Raw genomic sequence first — 25517 nt, forward strand, 5'->3', positions numbered from 1 at the left:
CCAATTTAAAAATGGGCAGAGTTGCTGAACAGACAGTTCTCCAAAGAAGAAATTCAAATGGCCAACAGACACATGAAAAGATGCTCCACATCACTTGTCATCAGAGAAATGCAAATTAAAACCACAATGAGATATCACCTCACACCAGTAAGGATCGGCACCATCCAAAAGACAAACAAAAACAAATGTTTGTGAGGTTGTGGAGAAAGGGGACCAGTCATACACTTCTGGTGGGAATGTAAATTTGTTCAACCATTGTGGAAAGCAATATGGAGGTTCCTCAAATGCTCAAAATCGAAATACCATTTGACCCAGGAATTCCACTTCTAGGAATTTTCCCTAAGAACACAGCAGCCCAGTTTGAAAAAGAAAGATGCACCCCTATGTTTATCGCACTATTTACAATAGCCAAGAAATGGAAGCAACCTAAGTGTCCATCAGTAGATGAATGGATAAAGAAGATGTGGTACATATACACAATGGAATATTATTCAGGCATAAGAAGAAAACAAATCCTACCATTTGCAACAACATGGATGGAGCTAGAGGGTATTATGCTCAGTGAAATAAGCCAGGCAGAGAAAGACAAGTACCAAATGATTTCACTCATATGTGGTGTATAAGAACAAAGAAAAAAACTGAAGGAACAAAACAGCAGAATCACAGAACCCAAGAACGGACTAATAGTTACCAAAGGACAAGGGACTGGGGAGGATGTGTGGGAAGGGAGGGGTAAGGAGGAGGAAAAAGAAAGGGGCATTACAATTAGCATGTATAATGTTGGGGGAGCCATGGTGAGGGCTGTCCAACACAGAGAAGACAAGTAGTGATTCTACAGCATCTTACTTCGCTGATGGACAGTGACTGTAATGGGGTTTGTGCTGGGGACTTGGTGACCGGGAAGCCTTGTAAAGACAACGTTCCTCATGTAATTGTAGATTAATGATACCAAAAAAAAAATTAAGGGTACTTCTGATCAGTTTTATAGACTCATACTTATACTTGTTGTACCTTATGGATATTGTTTTGGTTTGTGGATTTTCTTATAGAAGTCTTTGTATATCAAAGTGCACTTTTCTCAGTTTTTATACTTCTTTAAATCAGTGAATTTCTGTAATTAAGATTTTGTACAATTGGTGTTTACATGAGGAGATTTGGTATTACAAGGAGAGTAGTATAATCATTCACAGTAGGAATGTAGAAGGATGGTAAACTTTAGAAATACAGTAAGAAAGTAGAAATTGAATCTTGGTCCTTTTTTTATAAGTCGTATTACCTCTTTAGCTTTACTTTGCTACTGTCTCACATAACCTTTTTAAGCTTTACTTTATTCTTTAAAATGGCATGATGATACTCATCTCAGAGGCAGTTGTAAGAATTAGAATACATTTTGTGAAAATATACAGTGAACTACAAACACTGTGTAAAAATCAGGTATCTTTTGAGGTTTAGCGTGGGAACAAGTTTCAAATAGTATGTAGTTGGAAAATTTGACTGTACCTAAGCCTAACATTAGTAACCAGAATTTTTGTTTTAGCCTGTGTTTTCTTTGGTTAGTTTCAGAAATTCTTAACATTTGTCGTTACTTGGCAGCATACCATTTGCACTTCACCCACGTGTGTGATCTGTGGGTAGTGAAGAGAAATAAGGACGTAACTCCATAACCCACATCTTTGAACAAAGAATATTTTTCATCAGTGTTCATGAGTTTCTCTTACATATTAGGATATGCAGACCCTTAGTGGTAAACTAAGTTCATGAAATCAGTAATATTGATTGAGAAAATTTGAGTAGATCATTAAGTCAGATTCTGTGTTCTAACTACCAATGACAATTACCTGTGGAGTGGATTAGATGACCTTGGTTTTTATGGTCTAAAACATTTTCTACATAATGTTGCAGGAGCTGTACTGAGAATCAGAATAAAAGGCTACGGAATTGTGTGAGGCTTACCGTCTGTTTCTGAATCAAGATTTTAGGTGGAAACCACAACTGTTTCCTTGTTTCTCATTCATGCTTTAGTGGAGGATATGATGCCATAGATCTGGCTCGGTTTGTAGTTTGTACTTTAGGGTTCACACTGTTTTCTTCTCCTGCTAGAAGCCACAGCAGTTTTGATGTATTATCAAACCACAAAATGTACTTTTTGGATATTAAGTGGGGTAATGTGTGCTAAATATTATTTGGTATTCTCAGTACTGATTGTAGCATTCTTGTTTTTTCCTCCTTTGGAAATATAGCATAAGTAAAAAAGTGCATAGGAAAACAATATAACCCTTTGAATATATTATGTTTTAAGATGTTTTATGTTGTTTAAGTTGAACATGACATGTTAATTTTCTCTTATTCTTCCTTAGCATCAAGGCATGTCATGGGTTGCCTCTCATAAATGGACAAAGCTGTGACCCTTATGCAACAGTTTCTCTGGTGGGCCCTTCTAGGTAATGTTTATTGAATTACTATTAGATTTTTAAGTCTTACAGTTTGATTTAAGAATTACAAAGTTAATGTTCTAGAGCAAATACTAAATAATTATTATGACACAAAGTAATGAGTGTTCTGGAAGAAAAATCTTCAGTGAGTTCTGTCATATACTTGGGAACAACCTAGTGCTGTTTTCATAGAAAGAAGAAGGGTGCCATTTCAAATGTGCCAGACTCGTAAACTGTGAAAGGGAACATAGGTTTTATAGCAGTTAAAATATACTTTAAAACATAAACTTGACCTTCTTCATTCATCATCAGCATCCCTACTTTCAAATGTCTTTAATTTTATACAGGTAAAATCCTATTTTAATAAATGTAGCCCAGAATAACAAAGACAGTTTCCATATTCCTATCTGGAAAGCAATTCTGGACTATAAATGCCTTTACTATTCATGGCATCTGCTTTACAGAGCAAATTCCAAGCTGTAGACAAACTGCTGAATTACCAGAACATGATGAAGTATACCATATCATTGATTTAAATTACTTAAGTTTAAGTAATTTAAATTTAATAAATGGAGAAACCTATTGCATTTTGTATTTTATAACTTCATTGTGGTTTCTTTCAATTAGGAAACAAAGAGCACAATATTCCCTCTACACGAACATGTGTGTTTACACACACACACACACACACAAAACCACCCTCCCCCTTTCTCCTTATTCTAAGATCTCTAGGTTTTCTTGTTTTTTAGAAAATCTATAGTTAGTCACTTTCTATTTTCATATATGTATATAAAGTACCTAACACCATGCCTGATACTTAACTGGGTGCTCAAACAATAGTATGGTATTATTATTTTAGATGGTTTTAAGTTTAAAAACATACTCAATCCTATAACATCCATGCTGTCAAAAGGATTTAGTTTTGCATTTAAAAAATCTTTAACCTAGTGGAGCTTTTTGTTTTTTATTTTTGTTTATAATCTGAACCTGATAGATAAAATCTTTAGTGTAATTGTTTAGTAACATATAAATAAAAACTATTTGGCATATGAATTTGTTTTAAAAAGTCACTATCGTTTTTGATACTGTATTATAGCTATTTAAGATGTTAGTTAGCCTTGGGGGAGGTGAGGAAAGGCTGCATGGGACTTAGCCATGCATTTCTTTGCAACTTCCTCTGAATCTATAATTACTTCAAAATAAAGTTTTAAAAAAGTGACAATACAACTGAGCTCAAGAAGTAAACTCAGTTAGAATGCTTTTTGTGTTCCTTGGGTATTTTTCAACATTAAGGTATTCTGAATCTCACTGTCTTCCTTCTACCATTTATTCTGAGTTGCCTTTATAATAGAATGTATTGTTTAAAATCCCTGAAGTAAGCTTGGCAGTCATTCTAGTATAGCCATAGAGAATAATATAATCTTGGCATATACTTGATATACGAAACTTATGTATTCTTTGATAGGAGTTTTTAGAGACACCTCATTTTTTTTCTCCAAGTAGTACTTAAACCTAGTCTTCCTTGAGTCATCTTAACAGTTAAACAGAGGTCAGGCTCCCTGGTTGGAAATAGCATGTTTTATAATTGTGTACTGTTAAGTTCTACAAGGTAAAACTCTACCACATTGGAACAGGAATGACCAAAAGAAGACAAAAGTAAAGAAGAAAACAAGCAATCCTCAGTTTAATGAAATCTTTTATTTTGAGGTAACTTTTTCCTTTGTTTAAATGTTAGCAGTGAATATTTAATATTGAATGCTGGTTTACTTTTCCATACTACAGCCATAGTAATCCTTTTATCAACTAATGCAACTAAGCATTTCTTTCCTGAAGGCAGTAGAACCATGGTGGAATGCCGTGGAGACCCAATATATATAAAAGCAATAAAGACAGAGCTTTGATTTGTGGATGGAGTGGTCTAGGGTCACACAAACTCCCTAGTCATCCTCAATATCATACCGTCCTTCACACACACACACCCAAGTTATCCAGCCCCCCACCTGACACAGTGGCCACAGGACTCTTCTTCAGAATACTGTTTAAAAAGCACTAGTGAAATAACTATGGTATCACTTTGTATATCTGAGTTCTGTTCCAGTTGATTTTGAACAAATCACTAATTGTGAGACTTAGGTTTCTTATCTTGTGAAAGGATCGTTTTGTGAGAGAAAACAGTAGCAGCCCTACTTAACTCAGAGTTTTTAAAAGGCCCAAATGTTAGAATGCTTTGAGACTATAAAGTGCTGTATGATTAAGTCCTTATTATTAAGGTCTTTTTAGCTAATTCACTCTGGACACATGCTTATGTTCATAGCTATCTTCAGCTGCCTTGAATACAGTTCCTTAAATACATTTGGAGTTCTGTAGTATGGAGCATTTGTTAAGTCCTTTTTCATATTATTTGAAAACTATAGAAAAAAATTCAAACTCTCTATTCTAAAAGATTGTGTTCTAATTCTGTAGAACAAGTTGCAACTGAGATTAACATGTAGCGAAGATGTGAAAAAGTTACATTTTGTGCTTTTTGTTCTTTTGTGTGTTTTTCATGATATTTTAAAGTGAAGAGAGTCAAGACACATCTAGCCATGCCTGATTACTCTGCTTTAATAAGGGAACATAGTTTGAAGAAAATGCCAAAATTGCAGTAGTAAGAATTGTAGGGGTAGAGGCAAAGGAGGAAGAAAAACTAAAGAAAATGTACCAATATGAGACTTTCCCATTTCCTGGCTAAGTTCTTAGTTTAGTTGTTCCACATTTATTAATGGTATTAAATCTAGCCTGGAGAAAACAGAGGCAACTTGCAGTAAACAGATGGCTTTGCAAGTCAAGGCCTGACCTGCTTGCTGTATCCAAACATACCTATTAGGTCTTGAAACATTCATTCAAAAGGCCCTTCGTTGAGCTGATTATAAAGATAAGGTTCAATCTCTGTCTTCTAGCTGGAACAAGAGATGCAAAGCATGCACACTGGTGCATCCATGCAGCACAGCAGATACTGGGGCGGTCAGATGAACTCCACTCCAGCTGAATTAACTCAGAGCAAGGAGGACATTAGAGAGAAGGAACATTTTGAGCAGAACAGAGACAGAAAAAGAGAAATTTACACCCAAATAGCAATTAGTGATTTGATTGGAAGGTTGGGGTAAGGGAATAATGCGAACTAAGCTTAAACAAATAGAGTAGGACCCACTAATGAAAAGCCTTGAGTGTCTGGCCAAGGGCTTGTATATTAGCCATTAATGTTTTTGGTCCTGAAAGAGAAGAATAATGCAGTGTTTTGGGAAGAATTAACTGTATCTGTGGGCCAGATGGCTGAGAGAGAATAGAGATCAAGAGACTATTGTAGTTCAAGGTGCAAGGTGTTTAAAAAAAAAAAGAAGTGGGGGATCTGGTCCAAGAGAGTAGCATGGAAATAGAGAGGAAGGGACAGATGAGGAGGAAACTGTAAAGGGCAAGATAATTGGTTATAGAAAAAAAGACCCAGGGAGAAACCAGATGTTGTCCTCACGGTTTCAAATCTGGAAAAATAGAAAAGAAGAAAGAAAACATAAGTGGTTCAGTTTGAGCTTGAGGTCTGACATGCAACATCTTCCAGTAGGCAGCTCATGAGCAAAACTTAAGATGGGTGATGGTTGTAGATACAGACTCAAGATTTACTTACAGAGAGTCAAGAAAACCAAGGGAGTGCAGATATACAAGAAAGGAGAAGAGTGAAAAAGCTCAGTTTTGCTGCTTATTAATGGTATTCAACTTGAACATGTCTCTTAATTTCTGTACTTCAAGCTTCCTCATTTTCACGATGAGGATAGTAAATCTAGCCCTGCCTGCTTCAGACAGCCTTCTGATGAGCAAAGAAGATAATGGATATGAAAGCACTTTTCAGTTTCTTAGAACAAAATAAAAGAATAAATCCTTGGAAAAAAATTTATATTTATAGGTTCTGAGGAAGAAGGTGTCCTAGAGAAAAGCGAAGAGAACAGAAGGTTGCCAGGATAGTGCCTGGGTAAACCAAAAAATGAGTGTTTCTGGGAAAGGAGATACAGTTTTGTGATTAGTTGTTCAGATACAGGGGTCAAGGAAGGTGAAAACTAAGAATTAATCATCAGACTTGGTGATTAAGAGACAGGTTTTAGGAGGGTGATCTGTGAGGAAGCCAGATTATAAGGAGTTACTGTGGTGAGTGGGTGGTGAGGAAGTGGAGGCTGTAAGAATGGATTATAGTTTTGAGATATTTATCTATGAAAGAAAAGAGATAGGAAGACTATAATTTAAGGGGATAATTTTTCTTAGACTTGAGTGAGGTGAACAAGCTCGTAAAGGAAGCTATAATTAAAATAGATTGAATGCTTGCTGCATGCTTACTGCATACTGTGTGGAGGTAGAGTAGTCTTAGAAAAGAGGAGGATCATTTCATTCTCTTTTTTTAAAAAGGATTAGAAAACTCACTGATTAGAAGGACCTCTGTGGGGATGGACATGTTCAGCTAGATGGTAGTTGAGGAAGTTCTTCTCAGTGGCCTTGATAATGTCAGTAAAAATGTGAAAAGGAAGTGTGTGGGTGGAATTGATATCTTTAGAAATGTGGGAATGTCTTCATATAGTTCTTAGCATGTGCAGCTTCCCTGAAATAGAACACTTTTACTCTTTGAGTCACCAACAGAATATGTATGAGCCAGAGAACCTAAGATAGCTGTATATCAAGTTGACAAGAAGAGTATGGAGACAAGATTGCTTTTGATATTTTTATACCACCTTATAACCTATCTTTCCTTAGCTTTTGGGGAAAATATTACCTAGGCATTTTCCTCTGTTCATAATAAACACAGTTTATTAACATTTTAGGGATGATAATTTTTGAAATTCATGTAAGAAAAAGAGTCTTAAAAATTTTTTTTTTACTAAAATGTTTTATTTATAGGTAACCAGATCCAGTAGTTATACCAGAAAGTCCCAATTCCAGGTAGAAGAGGAGGACATTGAAAAGCTAGAAATTAGGTATGTATCTCAGGGTTTTACAGAATTGCTTTTTTTGTTGCCAAAAGAAAATCCTAAATTTAACTGAAAAAGATGAACCGAGCTTAATAGCATTCTCTTTAGCAAGTGTGTATCTAATTAAATCCAAATCATCTTTTCACAGTCTGATTTCTTTGCAGAAATAGTCAAGGTATATTTATTTTATAAAGAAAGATGACCTGATTTTCACCTATTTTGTTATATTTTTAATTTTTCCCAAATTTAATTGCTCCTTAAACTTCTGAATCATATAGCATAATGGATGCAAAGAATATATAGGAAACTAATTATATATTAGCCAATTTAGAAGTAATTTTTTTATTCTTCTTAACATATCTGCTGTCTAACAGACATTTCAGTGAGGTAAGAAGTCTCATAAGATAATTAAACAGGTGCATGTGTTTGAAGTTTGTGCTATTTTTAGGTCTTAAGTATCTGCTGTTTGGGAGGGAAAGTTCTGTAAATGCATGTATAGGTGTGGTGTTAACAGTGTGTTCAGCTAAAGGGTGTATTATTCATATGTTTGGAATGATCAGGTAATGTACTTTCTATATCACCTGTCTTTACAAATTAACTGGTTCTACTTGAGAAAGAAACTAATTTGTGTTGGTTTCTTTCTTTAAATTCAACTAAGTAACTCTGTAGTTTTTACTGCTACAGGTTACAGTAAAGCCTAGACTTTGAAACTAAGAAACTCTTAAGTGCTTTCTTTTAGAGGATTTAAAATAGTTACTTTCTGTGCTTAAAAGCTACAGCAGTATTTTTTGCTTCCTTAGTTTAGGTAGTGAGGTATATGACAATGCTAACATCTCGTACTTTAAGCATGTAAAATTAATGTGATAATACCAAGTAATTTGAAACTGTTTGTTGGTGTGTATTCTCTTAAGCATTGTTTACAGAAAATAAAGTCAGTTTAAAATTTTCAGAATTGACTTGTGGAACAATGGAAATCTGGTCCAAGATGTTTTCCTAGGTGAGATTAAGGTTCCTGTGAATGTGTTAAGAAATGATTCTTCTCATCAAGCCTGGTAAGAAGACAAACATTCTAGTGAACTCTGTAGTAGGTCATCCTTTTTAATACACTGTATATGCAAATAAGTGCTTGCTATAAGCATTTTCAATTTGCAGGGAAATAAACCAAGTCATTAGCATTAATTGATTTAATCATTAATTTATTGTTGCAAAAATTTAAGTATATTGAATATTTTGTGACTTTACCTCTGGCACTGAGATATAAGAACTGAATTGTCTACAATATTTTTCTAATTGTTTAGGATTATTGTTCAAAAACTAAATCTTAACTCTAAGGAAAAGGGAAGACAGTTAAAATATTACTTAAGTGTTGCCCATGTGAGAAGATGCTTGGTTACATATCAACATCTGTAGTTCAGAAGATTGATGATCATGGGAACTATGGATGTTTGAAATCAAAGGGTTTATTATAGGAAATCAGCTATTTACTGTAGGGTATCACCACACTCCCTTGAAACGCACTGCAGATGGCCCTGATGTTGTTCTCTAAATGTCTACGGTCTACATGGAGTTGAGCTGGTAACAGTTAAAACGCTTTTCAGGAGCTCTGTGGTAGTTCAGTAATGGTTACAATATTATCTTTTCATGACTTTAATAATATTAAACTGATGTTAAATTAAACCTAGTGTTCAGACATTAAATTGATTTTAGTTTCTTTAGCAGAATCAGTGTGAAACTATTGTTTTTTTCTGCCTATAGAACTTACAAGTACATCTGTCCTGTCCCTTCGAAGCCATAGATTGCCCAGCACCCTTCATGCTAAACTTGGCTTTCAGCTGAGTATAAAAAACACGCCCTTCTCCCTTGCCTTTTAAGGTGTACTTTTTAAAATTCAGTTTCAGTTGCTTGGAGGAGGAGTTGAAACAGTGTTTAGATGTTTCTTACTGTGGAGCATCAATCTCATTTGTATTTAAAAGAGACTGCCTCTCCTGACTGGCTCTCAGTCAGTCTTCATTTTGGACTTTGGTTCTGAAGCAGTTTTCTGTTATGGACTACTTTTAGACTTTCAAATTTTTCATTTTATTTATTATAAAACTTTTTCACTTTTTTTAATCATTAATCTACAATTACATGAAGAACATTATGTTTACTAGGCTCCCCCCTCCACAAAATCCCACCCCACAAACCCCATTACAGTAAATGTCCATCAGCGTAGTAAGATGCTGTAGAATCACTACTTGTCTTCTCTGTGTTGCACAACTCTCCCCATGCCCCCCAAACATTGTACATGCTAATCATAATGCCCCCTTTCTTATACCCCACCCTTATCCCTCCCTTCCCACCCATCCTTCCCAGTCCTTTTCCCTTTGGTAACTGTTAGTCCATTCTTGGGTTCTGTGATTCTGCTGCTATTTTGTTCCTTCAGTGTTTCTTTGTTCTTATACTCCACATATGAGTGAAATCATTTGGTACTTGTCTTTCTCTGCCTGGCTTATTTCACTGAGCATAATACCCTCTAGCTCCATCCATGTTGTTGCAAATGGTAGGATTTGTTTTCTTCTTATGCCTGAATAATATTCCATTGTGTATATGTACCACATCTTCTTTATCCATTCATCTACTGATGGACACTTAGGTTGCTTCCATTTCTTGGCTATTGTAAATAGTGCGATAAACATAGGGGTGCATCTTTCTTTTTCAAACTGGGCTGCTGTGTTCTTAGGGAAAATTCCTAGAAGTGGAATTCCTGGGTCAAATGGTATTTCGATTTTGAGCTTTTTGAGGAACCTCCATAGTGCTTTCCACAATGGTTGAACAAATTTGCATTCCCACCAGAAGTGTACAAGGGTTCCCCTTTCTCCACAACCTCGCCAACATTTGTTGTTGTTTGTCTTTTGGATGGTGGTGAACCTTACTGGTGTGAGGTGATATCTCATTGTGGTTTTAATTTGCATTTCTCTGATGACTAGCGATGTGGAGCATCTTTTCATGTGTCTGTTGGCCATTTGAATTTCTTCTTTGGAGAACTGTCTGTTCAGCTCCTCTGCCCATTTTTTAATTGGATTATTTGCTTTTTGTTTGTTGATTTGTGTGAGCTCTTTATATATTTTGGGTGTCAACCCTTTATCAGATTTGTCATTTATGAATATTTTCTCCCATACTGTAGGATACCTTTTTGTTCTATTGATGGTGTCCTTTGCTGTACAGAAGCTTTTCAGCTTGATGTAGACCCACTTGTTCATTTTTGCTTTTGTTTCCCTTGCCCGGGCAGATGTGCTCATGAAGAAGTCGCTCAAGTTTAAGTCCGAGAGATATTTGCCTGTTTTTTTTCTAGGAGTTTTATGGGTTTATGACTTACATTCAGGTCGTTGATCCATTTTGAATTTACTTTTGTGTATGGGGTTAGACAATGATCCAGTTTCATTCTCTTACATGTAGCTGTCCAGTTTTGCCAGCACCATCTGTTGAAGAGGCTGTCTTTTCCCCATTGTATGTCCATGCCTCCTTTATCTTATGTTAATTGATCATATATTTTTGGGTTAATGTCTGGAGTCTATTCTGTTCCACTGGTCTGTGGCTCTGTTCTTGTGCCAGTACCAAATTGTCTTGATTACTGTGGCTTTGTAGTAGAGCTTGAAGTTGGGGAGCGAGATCTCCCCCCACTTTATTCTTCCTTCTCAGGATTGCTATTGCTTTGGCTATTCGGGGTCTTTGGTGTTTCCATATGAATTTTTGAACTATTTATTCCAGTTCATTGAAGAATGCTGTTGGTAATTTGATAGGGATTGCATCAAATCTGTATATTGCTTTGGGCAGGATGGCCATTTTGACGATATTAATTCTTCCTAACCAAGAGCATGGGATGCGTTTCCATTTGTTAGTGTCCTCTTTAATTTCTCTTAAGAGTGTCCTGTAGTTTTCAGGGTATAGGTCTTTCACTTCCTTGGTTAGGTTTATTTCTAGGTATTTTATTCTTTTTGATGCCATTGTGAATGGAATTGTTTTCCTGATTTCTCTTTCTATTAGTTCATTGTTAGTGTATTGGAAAGCCACAGATTTCTGTGTATTAATTTTGTATCCTCCACTTTGCTGAATTCAGATATTAGTTCTGGTAGTTTTGGAGTGGAGTCTTTAGGGTTTTTCTATGTACAGTATCATGTCATCTGCAAATAGTGACAGTTTAACTTCTTCTTTACCAATCTGGATTCCTTGTATTTCTTTGTTTTGTCTAATTGCCATGGCTAGGACCTCCAGTACTATGTTGAATAACAGTGGGGAGAGTGGGCATCCCTGTCTTGTTTCCGATCTCAGAGGAAAAGCTTTCAGCTTCTCACTGTTCAGTATGATGTTGGCTATGGGTTTATCATATATGGCCTTTATTATGTTGAGGTACTTGCCCTCTATACCCATTATGTTGAGAGCTTTTATCATGAATGGATGTTGAATTTTGTCAAATGCTTTTTCAGCATCTATGGAGATGATCATGTGGTTTTTGTCCTTTTTGTTGATGTGGTGGATGATGTTGATGGATTTTCTAATGTACCATCCTTGCATCCCTGAGATGAATCCCACTTGGTCATGGTGTATGATCCTCTTGACATATTTTTGAATTTGGTTTGCTAATATTTTGTTGAGTATTTTTGCATCTACGTTCATCAGGGATATTGGTCGGTAATTTCCTTTTTTGGTGGGGTCTTTGCCTGGTTTTGGTATTAGGGTGATGTTGGCTTCATAGAATGTGTTTGGGAGTATTCCCTCTTCTTCTATTTTTGGGAAAACTTTAAGGAGAATGGGTATTATGTCTTCTCTGTATGTCTGATAAAATTCCGAGGTAAATCAGACCAGGGGTTTTGCTCTTGAGTAGTTTTTTGATTACCACTTCAATTTTGTTGCTGGTAATTGGTCTGTTTAGATTTTCTGTTTCTTCCTTGGTCAGTCTCGGAAGGCTGTATTTTTCTAGGAAGTTGTCCATTTCTTCTAGGTTTTCCAGCTTGTTAGCATATAGGTTTTCATAGTATTTTCTAATAATTCTTTGTAGTTCTGTGGGATCTGTCGTGATTTTTCCTTTCTCGTTTCTAATTCTGTTGATGGGTGTTGATTCTCTTTTTCTCTTACAAAGTCTGGCTAGAGGCTTATGTATTTTGTTTATATTCTTGAAGATCCAGCTCTTGGTTTCACTGATTTTATCTATTGTTTTATTCTTCTCAATTTTATTTATTTCTTCTCTGATCTTTATTCTGTCCCTCCTTCTGCTGACGTTAGGCCTCATTCGTTCTTCTTTTTCCAATTTTGATAATTGTGATGTTAGACTATTCATTTGGGATTGTTCTTCCTTCTTTAAATATGCCTGAATGGCTATATACTTTTCTCTTAAGACTGCTTTCGCTACATCTCACAGAAGTTGGGGTTTGTGTTGTTGTTGTCATTTGTTTCCATATATTGCTGGATCTCTATTTTAATTTTGTCATTGGTCCATTGATTATTTAGGAGCATGTTGTAAAGCCTCCATGAGTTTGTGGGCCTTTTTGCCTTCTTTGTACAATTTATTTCTTGTTTTATACCTTTGTGGTCTGAGAAGTTGGTTGGTAGAATTTCATTCTTTTTGAGTTTACTGAGGCTCTTTTTGTGGCTTCGTATGTGGTCTATTTTGGAGAATGTTCCATGTGCATTTGAGAAGAATGTGTATCCTGTTGCTTTTGGGTGTAGAGTTCTATAGCATCTCGTTGTCGAATGCTTTTTCAGGATCTATGGAGATGATCATGTGGTTTTTGTCCTTTTTTGTTTCCATATTGTTTATTCTGTTAGGTCCATCTGTTCTAGTGTGTTGTTCAGCACCTCTCTGTCCTTACTTATTTTCTGTCTGGTGGATCTATCCTTTGGAGTGTGTGGTGTGTTGAAGTCTCCTAAGAGGATTGCATTCTATTTCCTCCTTTAATTCTGTTACTATTTGTTTCACATATGCTGATGCTCCCATATTGGTTTCATATATATTTATAATCGTTATGTCCTCTTGTTGGACTGATCCCTTTATCATTATGCAATGTCCTTCTTTATCTCTTGTTACTTTCTTTGTTTTGAAGTCTATTTTGTCTGATACTAGTATAGCAACACCTGCTTTTTTATCCCTGTTGTTTGCATGAAATATCTTTTTCCATCCCTTGACTTTTAGTCTGTGCATTTCTTTGGGTTTGAGGTGAGTCTCTTGTAAGCAGCATATAGATGGGTCTTACTTTTTTATCCATTCTATTACTCTGTGCCTTTTGATTGGTTCATTCAGTCCATTTCCATTTAGGGTGATTATTGAAAGATATGTTCTTCTTGCTATTGCAGGCTTTAGATTCGTGGTTACCAAAGGTTCAAGGTTAGCTTCTTTACCATCTTACTGTCTACCTTAACTCACTTATTGAGCAATTATAAACACTGTCTGATGTTTCTTTTCTCTCCCTTCTTATTCCTCCTCCTCCATTCTTTATATGTTAGGTGTTTTATTCTGTGCTCTTTTGTGTTTCCTTTGACTGCTTTTGTGAGTAGTTGGTTTTATTTTTTGCCTTTAATTAGTATTTGGTTGGTTTACTTTCTTTGCTGTGATTTTATTTTCTCTGGTGACATCTATTTAGCCTTAGGAGTGCTCCCATTTAGAGCAGTCCCTCTAAAATACCCTGTAGTGGTGGTTTGTGTGAGGCAAATTCCCCCAACTGTTGCTTTTTGGGGAATTGTTTAATCCCTCATTAGTATCTAAATGATAATCATGCTGGATGCAGTATCCTTGTTTCAAAGCCCTTCTGTTTCATTGCATTAAATATGTCATGCCATTCTCTTCTGGCCTGTAAGGTTTCTGTTGAGAAGTCTGGTGATAGCCTGATGGGTTTTCCTTTGTAGGTGACATTTTTCATCTCTCTAGCTGCCTTTAAAACTCTGTCCTTGTCTTTGATCTTTGCCATTTAAATTATTATGTTTCTTGTTGTTGTCCTCCTTGGGTCCCTTCTGTTGGGAGTTCTGTGTGCTTCTGTGGTCTGAGCGACTACTTCCTCTCCCATTTTTGGGAAGTTTTCAGCCATTATTTTTTCTATCCCTTTTTCTCCCTCTTCTTCTTTTGGTACCCCTATAATGCAGATATTGTTCCTTTTTGATTGGTCACACAGTTTTGTTAATATTGTTTCATTTCTGGAGATCCTTTTATCTCTCTCTCTGTCAGCTTCTATGCATTTCTGTTCTCTGGTTTCTATTCCTTTAATGGCCTCTTGCATCTCATCCATTCTGCTTTTAAGTCCTTCCAGAGATTGTTTTTTTTCTGTAGTCTCCCTCCCTACTTTGTCGGTTAGCTCTTGCATCTTTCCCTGCAGCTCCATCAGCATGGTTATGACCTTTATTTTGAATTCTTTTTCAGGAAGATTGGTGAAATCTATCACCCCAGGTTACCTTTTAGTGGAGGATGTCTGTGTGATTCTGGTCTGGATCAAATTCTTCTGCCTTTTCATGGCGATAGAGGTAGTTGTCGGTAGTTGGCATGTGTGTCAGCTGGGAGAACATTCCTTCTTGCTAGTTTGTGGCCTTCCTCTCCTGTGAGAATGGCGACCTCTAGTGGTTTGTGCTGGGCAGCTGCGCACAGACGGGGTCTCTGATTCATGTCCAGCCTCTGTGGAGTAAGCTCCACACGGTTGCTGTGGGCTGCGCCAGAGAGGGGAAAGTCAGGCGTCTGTTTATTGCTGTGACGGGCCTCCAAGCTGCCCTGCTGCCTTGGGGGTTAGGGCACCTGGTGTTTCCCGGGATTCCCACCTACTGGGCTGAGTGCGCCAGGACATCCATCCAACTGTTAGGCCCCTGTCCCTTTAAGACTTTAAAAGATCACTCGCTTTTCTTTTGTCCCAGGGGCGCCGGCTGCAGGGACCCACTCACAGGTTTTACTGTTCCATTTCCCTAGTATCCAGCACACCACGCACTGTGTGTCTGCTCTCCTGGTGCGGATGGCTAGGGCTGGGTATTTAGCAGTCCTGGGCTCCCACTCTCTCCCCACTCTGACTCCTCTCCTCATTCCGGGAGCTGGGGTGAGGTGCACTTGGGCTCTGCTGGCCTGGGGCTTGTATCTTACCCCCTTTGGGAGGCACTGGGTTCTCGCAGATGTAGATGTAGTCTGGCTGTTGTCCTGTGTCTTCTGGTCTCTCTTTTAGGACTAGTTGTATTTGTTGTATTTTCAAAAATATATATGGTTTTGGGAGGAGATTTCCGCTGCTCTACTCATGCCGCCATCTTGGCTCCTCCTCCTCATTTTATTTTTAACTCTTGATAATGCAGATCTAATATTTATTGATCCTCTGGGTGGCATTTTGTATGTTACAATTTCTAAAATGCATCCACAGAAGGGGAGAAAATTAAACTTGGTTACTATGAAAAATTGATGAATATTTGAGGCCTGTCACTATCCCTCTCATGCCCCCCCATGTCTTCTTCCACTTTCCACAAAGTAGCATGCATTTAAAATGAAAATTCCTGAACTCAGTTTGTCAACTGTTTAAAATTACATACCTTATACTCAGTACAAAATAAAAAGTGAGTAGTTGTGCCTCCCAGGGCCCCCCTCAAAGTGAACTTGAAATCTGCCACATAGACTGTATTTTAAGTAAGACTATCTCCAGATAGGCCCTCTGTATTTGACAAAACTTTGTCCTACTACCTTGGCAGGATGTAAGAATACTAACAAACTGAAATTAATTTTATTCCTATAGCTTGTTATTTTTTTTTTGTCAATAGTATTTTTAAATACTTTAAAGTAGACTGCCAAAAGTATAAGTGCTATATTAAATCTATGCAGCATGAAATAGAAACATCTGCTAATTCATTTATACTTCCATAGACGTAAGGAATATAAAAATTTGAGTGCCATTTCCTTTTTAAGTCAGAAATTATATTCAGTCTCGTTTGTCAGTTATAGAGCTTTAGTATCCCCTTGTGGTATTGATGGTAACTGCATGAAAACTCAAGAAAGCTTTATTTACCTTTAGGACTTCAGGCATATTCTTTCCAATCCTAATTATTAGGAAAGAGAATAACTGTCAGTAATATAATCCTATTGTTTGAAAAGCCTCAATTTGCTTTCCTTTTTCAAACAATTTCCCCTTATAAACAAAGATAAAACAAAGAGTACCTGCCTCCGAAAGTCGTTAGGGGATGAAACGAGCTCACATCAGCAAGCTGCAAGTGCTTTGGCCGTCGGCATAACCCACCCTCTCATTGTTATGGTTATTGCTGCTGTCATCACCATTATTCAGCATAGGTACATAGAAAATTTCTGTGTCCTTTGTTTTTGCACCAGTATTTCATTGTCTGGAATGTTATAAATAAAGAGAACCTTAGGTATAATCTAGTTCAATGTCACTTCACTAGTTACCTCAGTGTCAGTAACTTAATGTGTGGAAAACCTTTGTGTGATTTGCATAGTTTGGTACAACAGTTTCACTCCAGATGATCCAAAATGTAAAAATGGATGTTAAGAAAAGAAAATAATATTAACATGTTTCATGCTATAATTTGCATTGGAAGTAAGGTTCAAATAGTAAATGAAACAAATGGGGACTTTTCTTCAACGTAAGTATTTTATACATATTTAATACTAGATTAATATTTTACTTGAGATGAGTTGGTTCTCTAGTTTATTAATTTTGACATCTGTCTTTTAATCTTCTATCTTTAGTAAAAATCCAATGAAAATTGGTTATCTTTATAGAACCAGAAATAATATTTAAGTTTTAGAGTTGCCTCTGATAATTATTTGCTTTTAATTAGATCTTGTGTTTTAAAATTTTCTAATGCTGACTTTATTCTATGAAGAGGCTGTCAAAAGTGCTGCCAAGAGCATAGCCATTACTTTTATTCCTCTGACTGTGAATGCAAAAAATATGTGTAGAGCAACTGAATGCCTCTTTCAGTAAATAAATTCTCTTCATTTCCTGTTTCTTATTCTTTCAAACTGAAATGCTTTACTCAAAACTGGAAATATATTTGAGAACTTTTTTTTTGCATCCCTAGACTTTAGTCATGCTAGACATCCTTTAATGAATCTTGAGGTTTTTCTCTTTAGCTCAGTTCATACAAGATTGCTTAATTCACAAAGGATCCTTTACGTTGTTTAAATTGAGCCTTTTGTAGCAATGTTTTAAAATAATAAATCACTTTTATATAGTTATGTAAATAACTACATTTATCTGTACATTCTTGGCCTTTGAACAACCTGGGTTTGAGCTACACAGATCCCCTTACATGCAGATTTTTTTACAATAAATATATTGGAAAATTTGGAGGGATTTATGACAATTTGAAAAAGACATTTAAAAACATTTTCTCTAGCTTACTTTATTGTAAGAATATGTAAGAATATGTGATATAGTACTTATAACATACAAAATATGTGCTGATTTGTGTTTATGTTATCAGTAAGGCTTCTAGTCAACAGTAGGCCATTAGTTAGGTTTTGGGGCGAGTCAAAAGTTACATGCAGATTCAAGATGGCGGCATGAGAGGTGAGACAGAATTCCTTCCCAAACCATGTAAAGTGTGACAATATAGTTAATACAACTGTCTCTAAAGCAGTAACAGGAAAGAAGGCTACACCAGACTGCATACAGACCTCACGAACAGAGCAGACCTCAAGAAACAGGGTAACGTATGAAAACCTTTATCCAGTGGGGCCCAAGCCCTTCCCCCACCTCAGCTCACTGGTGGGAAGAAGAGAAACGGACAGGGGAGGGGTTGGAAGTCTAAGACTTCTGAACACCCAGCCCCTGAGGTCTGCTTTGGAGCACAAACCTACATTGCATGGTGCTCTGGAGGTTGGTGGAGTTGGGGAGCTGGGACAGGCAGAATGCTTGAGAGACTGAGATACTGGCCATTGGTGGAGGATGGGGGTCCACACATCAGGCCATTCTGGGACAAAGGAAAGGTAGGCGGTCTGAGAGGCTTCCTAGCAGCGAGAGGGCTGCTGAAGGGGTGGGGTTTGCATGGAGCTTGCTGCACGGTAGAAGGGATAGGTGGACAAGGTTGTCTGGGTGCACGCTGCCCACCAGGTTGGGAACCTTGAGGAGCTTCAGGTGCGCAATCCCCTGGCTGCCTACTCAGCTCTGAGGCTCCCCACTGTGTCACACAGCCTGCTGTGCCATCCTCCTGGCCTGCTGGCACCTGCCTGCAAACCGGCAGTGAGTGCGCTGGCATCCAGCCAGTCAGAGGGAGGCCCGACCTATAACAGCTAGAGGTGCCAAGCACAGAGGCTTACACCTGTGTGCTTGGCCCACTAGCTCTGATACTGGAAAAAGGCACTAGAGCTTGGAGTCAGAAAACTGATCTTTACTCCCCCCAGGCACCAGCACTAATCACTTCCAAAACCCAACGTCTCTCTAGGGGCTAAGCAGCTCCAGAGACAAGAGCTTCTGGGCACTAGAGGGCACCACATAGAATTATGAAACATCAAAGGAACCTGGTTCAGACCAAAATCTCACAAACCCCAGAAAAAGGGCTAAATGAAACTGAACTCACCAATTTTCCTGAAAGAGTTTAAAATAAAAATCATAAACATGCTCATGGAGGTACAGAAAAATATTCAACTCAGGGACAAATTTAAGATGGAGATTCAATCATTAAGAAATTCCATATCTGAAATGAAACATACAATGGAGGGATTTTAAAGCAGATTGGATGTAGTACAAGAGGCAGTAAATGGAACAGAACTTAGAGAAGAGGAATACAAAGAAGCTGAGTCACAGAGAGAAAAAAGGATCTCTAAGAATGAAAGAATATTGAGAGAACTGTGAGACCAATCCAAACAGAACAATATTCACATTATAAAGGTACCAGAAGAATAAGAGAGAAAAAAGGGATAGAAAGTGTCTTTGAGGAGGTAATTGCCTGACACTACCCCAGTCTGGGGAAGGAGACAGTCTCTCAAGCCGTGGAGGTGCACAGATCTCCCAACACAAGGGACCCAAGGAAGACAACATCAAGACATATAATAATTAAAATGGCAAAGATCAAGGATAAAGACAGACTTTTAAAAGTGGCTAGAGAGAGAAAAAAGATGACATACAAAGGAAAACCCATGAGGCTATCATCAGATTTCTCAACAGAAACCTTACAGGCCAGAAGAGAGTGGCATGATATATTGAATGCAATGAAGCAAAACGGTCTCAAATCAAGAATACTTTACCTGGCAAGGTTATTGTTTAAATTCGAAGGACAGATTAAACAACTTTCAGATAAGCAAAAGCTGAGAGAATTTACCTCTCAAAACCACCTCTACAGTGCATTTTGGAGGGACTGCTATAGATGGAAGTATTCGTAAGGCTAAATAGATGTCACCAGGTGAAAGAAAACCACAGCAAAGTAGAAAAATTAATTACTAAGCACATGCAAAATCAAATCAACTACCTCCAAAGTCAATCAAGGGATAGACAGAGTACAGAATAGGATACCTAACATGTAAAGAATGGAGGAGGAAGAAAAAGGAGGAGAAAAAAAGAACCTTTAGGTTGTGTTTGTAATAGCATATGAAGTGAGTTAAATTAGACTGTTAGATAATAAGAGAATTACCATTGAACCTTTGGTAACCACTAATCCAAAGCCTGCAACGGCAATAAGTACATACCTATCGATAATCACCCTAAATGGAAATGGTCCGAATGCACCAATCAAAAGACATAGAGTCACTGAATGGATAAAAAAAAAAAGACCCATCTATATGCTGCCTACAAGAGACTCAACTTCAAACCCAAAGACATACACAGACTGAAAATAAAGGGATGGAAAAAGATATTTCATGTAACTAATAGGGAGAAAAAGCAGGAGCTACAGTACTTGTATCAGACAAAATAGACTTCAAAATAAAGTCACAAGAGACAAAGAAGGACATTACATAATGATAAAGGAGTCAGTCCAACAAGATGATATAACTATTGTAAATACCTATGCATCAAACACAGGAGCACCTACATATGTGAAACAAATACTAACAGAATTAAAAGGGGAAATAGAATGCAATGCATTCATTTTAGGAGACTTCAACACACCACTCACTCCAAAGGACAGATCAACCTGACAGAAAATAAGTAAAGAGACAGAGGCACTGAACAACATATTAGAACAGGTGGACCTAACGGACATCTACAGAACACTCCATCCAAAAGCAACAGGATTCCATTCTTCTCAAGTGCACATGGAACATTTTTAAGAATAGATCATATCCTAGGCCACAAAAAGAGCCTCAGTAAATCAAAAAAGATTGAAATTGTACCAACCAGCTTCTCAGATCACAAAGGTATGAAACTAGAAATAAATTACACAAAGAAAACGAAAAAGCCCACAAACACATGGATTAATAACATGCTCCTAAATAACCAATGGATCAATGACCAAATAAAAACAGAGATCAAGCAGTATATGGAGACAAATGACAACAATAATTCAACACCGCAAAATCTGTGGGACTCAGTGAAGGCTGTGCTAAGAGGAAAGTATATTGCAATACAGTTCTACCTCAGGAAAGAAGAACAATCCCATATGAACAGTCAACACAATTAACGAAACTAGAAAAGGAATAACAAATGGGGCCCAAAGTCAGTAGAAGGAGGGACATAACAAATAGAGCAGAAATAAATAAAATCAAGAAGAATAAAACAATAGAAAGAATCAATGAAAGCAGGAGCTGGTTCTTTGAGAAAATAAACAAAGTAGATAAATCCCTAGTCAGACATATCAACAAAAAAAGAGAGTCTACCCACTTAAACAGAATCAAAAATGAGAAAGGAAAAATCACTTCAGACACCACAGAAATTCAAAGAATTCTGAGACAATACTATGAAAAATTATATGGTAACAAACTGGATAACTTAGAAGAAATGGACGACTTTCTAGAAAAATACAACCTTCCAATGCTGACCCAGGAAGAAACAGAAAATCTGAATAGACCAATTACCAGCAAAGAAATTGAATTGGCAGTCAAAAAGCTACCGAAGAACAAAATTCCTGGACCAGATGGCTTCACTGTTGAATTTCATCAAACATTTAGTGAAGACCTAATACCAATCCTCCTTAAAGTTTTCCAAAGAGTAGAAGAGGAGGGAAAACTCCCAAACTCATACTGTGAGGCCAACATCACTCTAATACCAAAACGAGGCAAAGACAGCACACAAAAAAAGAAAATTACAGACCAATATCCCTGATGAACATATATGCAAAAATACTCAACAAAATATTAGCAAACTGAATTCAAAAATACATCAAAAAGATCATCCATCATGATCAAGTGGGATTCATACCAGGGATGGAAGAATGGTACAACATTCGAAAATCCATCAACATCATCCACCACATCAACAAAAAGAAGGACAAAACCACGATTATCTCCATAGATGCTGAAAAAGCATTCAACAACATTCAACATCCATTCATGATAAAAACTCAACAAAATGGGTAATGAGGGCAAGGACCTCAACATAATAAAGGCCATATATGACAAACCCACAGCCAACATTATACTTAGCGAGAGAAAGTAAAAGCTTGTCCTTTAAGATCGGGAACAAGACAAGAATGCCCACTCTCCCCACTTTTATTCAACATAGTACTGGAGGTCCTAGCCATGGCAATCAGACAACACAAATAAATAAAAGGTATCCAGAGTGGCAAGGAAGAAGTCAAATTATCCCTGTTTGCAGATGACATGATATTATACATAAAAAACCCTAAAGAATCCACTCCAAAACTACTAGATCTAATATATGAATTGAGGAAAGTTGCAGAAACAAAATGAATACACAGAAATCTGTTGCATTCCTATACACTAATGATGAACTAGGAGAAAGAGAAATCAGGAAAACAATTCCATTCACAATTGCATCAAAAAGAATAAAATTCCTAGAAATAAACTTAACCAAGGAAGTGAAAGACCTATACTCTGAAAACTTCAAGACACTCATGAGAGAAATTAAAGAAGATACCAATAAATGGAAACACATACCATGCTCATGGATAGGAGGAACTAATATTGTCAAAATGGCCATCTTGCTTAAAGCAATCTACAGATTCAATGCAATCCCTATAAAAATACCAACAACATTCTTCAATGAACTAGAACAAAATGTTCTAAAATTCATATGGAACCACGAAAGATTCCGAATAGCCAAAGCAATCCTGAGAAGGAAAAATAAAGCGGGGGGACTTACGCTCCCTGACTTCAAGCTCTACTACAAAGCCACAGTAATCAAGACAATTTGGCACTGGCACAAGAATCGACCCATAGACCAATGGAACAGACTAGAGAGCCCAGATATATACTCAAGCATATATGGTCAAGTAATATACGATAAAGGAGCCATGGATATACAATGGGGAAATGACAGCCTCTTCAACAGCTGGTGTTGGCAAAACTGGACAGCTTTATGTAAGAGACTGAAACTGGATTATTGTCTAACCCCATACACAAAAGTAAACTCAGAATGGATCAAAGACCTGAATGTAAGTTATGAAACCATAAAACTGTTAGGAAAGAACATATGGAAAAATCTCTTGGACATAAACATGAGCAATTTCTTCATGAACGTAACTCCCTGGGCAAGGGAAACAAAAGAAAAAATGAACAAGTGGTACTGTATCAAACTAAAAAGTTTCTGTACAGCGAAGGACACCATCAGTAGAACAAAAAAACTTCCTACAGTATGGGAGAATATATTCATAAATGACACATCCAGTAAAGGGTTGACATCCAAAATATAGAGAGAGCTCATGTACCTTAATAAACAAAAAGAAAATAAGCCAATTAAAAAATGGGCAGAGGAGCTGAACAGACACTTCTCCAAAGAAGAAATTCAGATTGCCAACAGACACATGAAAAGATGCTCTACTTCCATAATCATCAGAGAAATGCAAATTAAAACCATAATGAGATATCACCTCACACCAGTAAGGATCACCACCATCCAAAAGACAAACAACAACAAATGTTGGAGAGGTTGCGGAGAAAGGGGAACCCTCCTACACTGCTGATGGGAATGCAAATTAGTTCAGCCATTGTGGAAAGCAGTATGGAGGTTCCTCAAAAAAGCTCAAAACAGAAATATCATTTGACCCAGGAATTCCACTTCTAGGAATTTACCCTAAGAATGCAGCACTCCAGTTTGAAAAAGACAGGTGCACCCCTATGTTTATCACAGCACTATTTACAATAGCCAAGAAATGGAAGCAACCTAAATGTCCATCAGTAGATGAATGGATAAAGAAGATGTGGTACATATACACAATGGAATATTATTCAGGCATAAGAAGAAAACAAATCCTACATTTGCAACAACATGGATGAAGCCAGAGGGTATTATGCTCAGTGAAATAAGCCAGGTGGAGGAAGACAAGTACCAAATGATTTCACTCGTATGTGGAGTATAAGAGCAAAGAAAAGACTGAAGGAACAAAACAACAGCAGACTCACAGAACCCAAGAATGGACTAACATTTACCAAAGGGAAAGGGACTGTGGAGGATGGGTGGGATGGGATGTATAAGGAGGAAAAGGGGGCAATTACGATTAGCACACATAATGTAGGGGTGGGGACACAGGGAAGGCAGTATAACACAGAGAAGACAAGTAGTGATTCTATAGCATCTTACTATGCTGATGGACAGTGACTGTATTGGGGTATGTAGTGGGGAGTCTAGTAACCATAACGTTCATGTAATTGTACATTAATGATAGCAAAATAAAAAAAATTGATCCTCAAAAAAAGAGAAAGTTACATGCAGATTTTCAGCTACATAGGGGCCTGTCAGCTGCCTTCCACATTGTTGACCTGTAGTTATTTGTATATTTGAGTGATATTGGTTATATGTATGTATAAATGTTAAATAAATGAATTTACTCTGTGCCTGGCACAAGTGCTTTACTTACATAATCCCCTTAGAGTTATTGTAAGGTTTAAATAAATTACTGTTATTACCCCTTATTTAACAAATAAGCACAGAGAGACTGAGCAATTTGCCCAAGGTTGCATCGATGGGACTTAGATCAAATGCTCTGGCTCCAAAGTTTATACTCTTAGCCAGTGTACTGTATAATAAATTTGTACCTTGGCACAAATATTTTTGAACATGTTTAAAGGTAAAAAATTTTCCCTTTAATCTCTCAGCGAAGATTTGAGTGCCTCTTGCTTAAAAATATCAAAATGTTCCCTACTCCTTGAAAAGAATGATTATTTCAGGGAGTAGGTAGGGCAATGATATGTTTTGGAATTTTATATTTTTTTCAAGTAGACACAGGTGAGATATTTTGTCCATAGGGTTTTCTTACTCTGCCAGAAGAAACCCAGCACGACAGGCTTAAAAAGTGCAGCAGAAGTGAGCTTTTCTGTAGTTCCTGAGTGTCCTAAAACATTGCATGCATAAAATGAATAACCAGCATAGCACTACTTTAGTCTCTCTGCACAGAATATCTGTTGTGTTACAATAGCACTGTAGACCATTTTGCTAGTATTTTTTAGTTTTATGAGAGGAATAAGGTACACTACCCCATGCAGTAATTTGGAGGTATGGGAATTAAAGTTGCCCTCTGAGTAAAATTCCTATAGAATAGCCTTATAAATCTGACCTGAGTATGAGGACACTGTTTGAGATAAATAAGTGCAGTCAGGGAGGCAGAACCAGGTTATAACTGTTATAGTTTTCTTCTAGAATATATGGAAGACACTATTTACATAGAAATGGAATATTAGAATAATAGAAAAGGATCCCAAAGAGGCAAAATTGAGAGGGTACTGCCCATGCAGGCACAATCAAGAAGAGGATTCTGCTCTAGAAGCATTACTGTTTTTTTTCCTTGGCAAAACTATTGTCTTAGCTAAGAAATTCGTAAGACTACTTAAATCTCTGTGTTGTATCTTTTTACTTACCAGGGCACCTTCTGATAATTTGGCTTTCCAAATAGCTAACCAAACAGGTAAAAAAAAAAAAAAGTATTACTCAGAGAGATTTTAAAAGTTGCATTAACAGGCTAAAAAAATGCATTAGTTGAAGTGAGGGATATAGATTAAACACTGTGGGAAAGTGTGATAATTACTGAAGCCCAGTGATAAGTGTGT

General features: G+C 37.0%; 1 protein-coding gene across 2 annotated transcripts in view; it reads left to right on the forward strand.

Annotated features, from left to right (window-relative positions):
- The window catches only part of RASA2 (RAS p21 protein activator 2), a 163153-nt gene that overhangs the window by 81967 nt on the left and 55669 nt on the right, over positions 1 to 25517 (forward strand). For both annotated transcript variants that reach the window (XM_036877287.2, XM_036877288.2), the window contains exons 6-9: positions 2358 to 2441; positions 4067 to 4139; positions 7350 to 7426; positions 8371 to 8472. In XM_036877287.2, coding sequence (XP_036733182.1) covers positions 2358 to 2441; positions 4067 to 4139; positions 7350 to 7426; positions 8371 to 8472 — 336 coding nt within the window. The remainder of the gene's footprint in view (positions 1 to 2357; positions 2442 to 4066; positions 4140 to 7349; positions 7427 to 8370; positions 8473 to 25517) is intronic.

The sequence above is a fragment of the Manis pentadactyla genome, chromosome 1 (assembly GCF_030020395.1).
Source record: "Manis pentadactyla isolate mManPen7 chromosome 1, mManPen7.hap1, whole genome shotgun sequence".
Lineage (NCBI taxonomy): Eukaryota > Metazoa > Chordata > Mammalia > Pholidota > Manidae > Manis > Manis pentadactyla.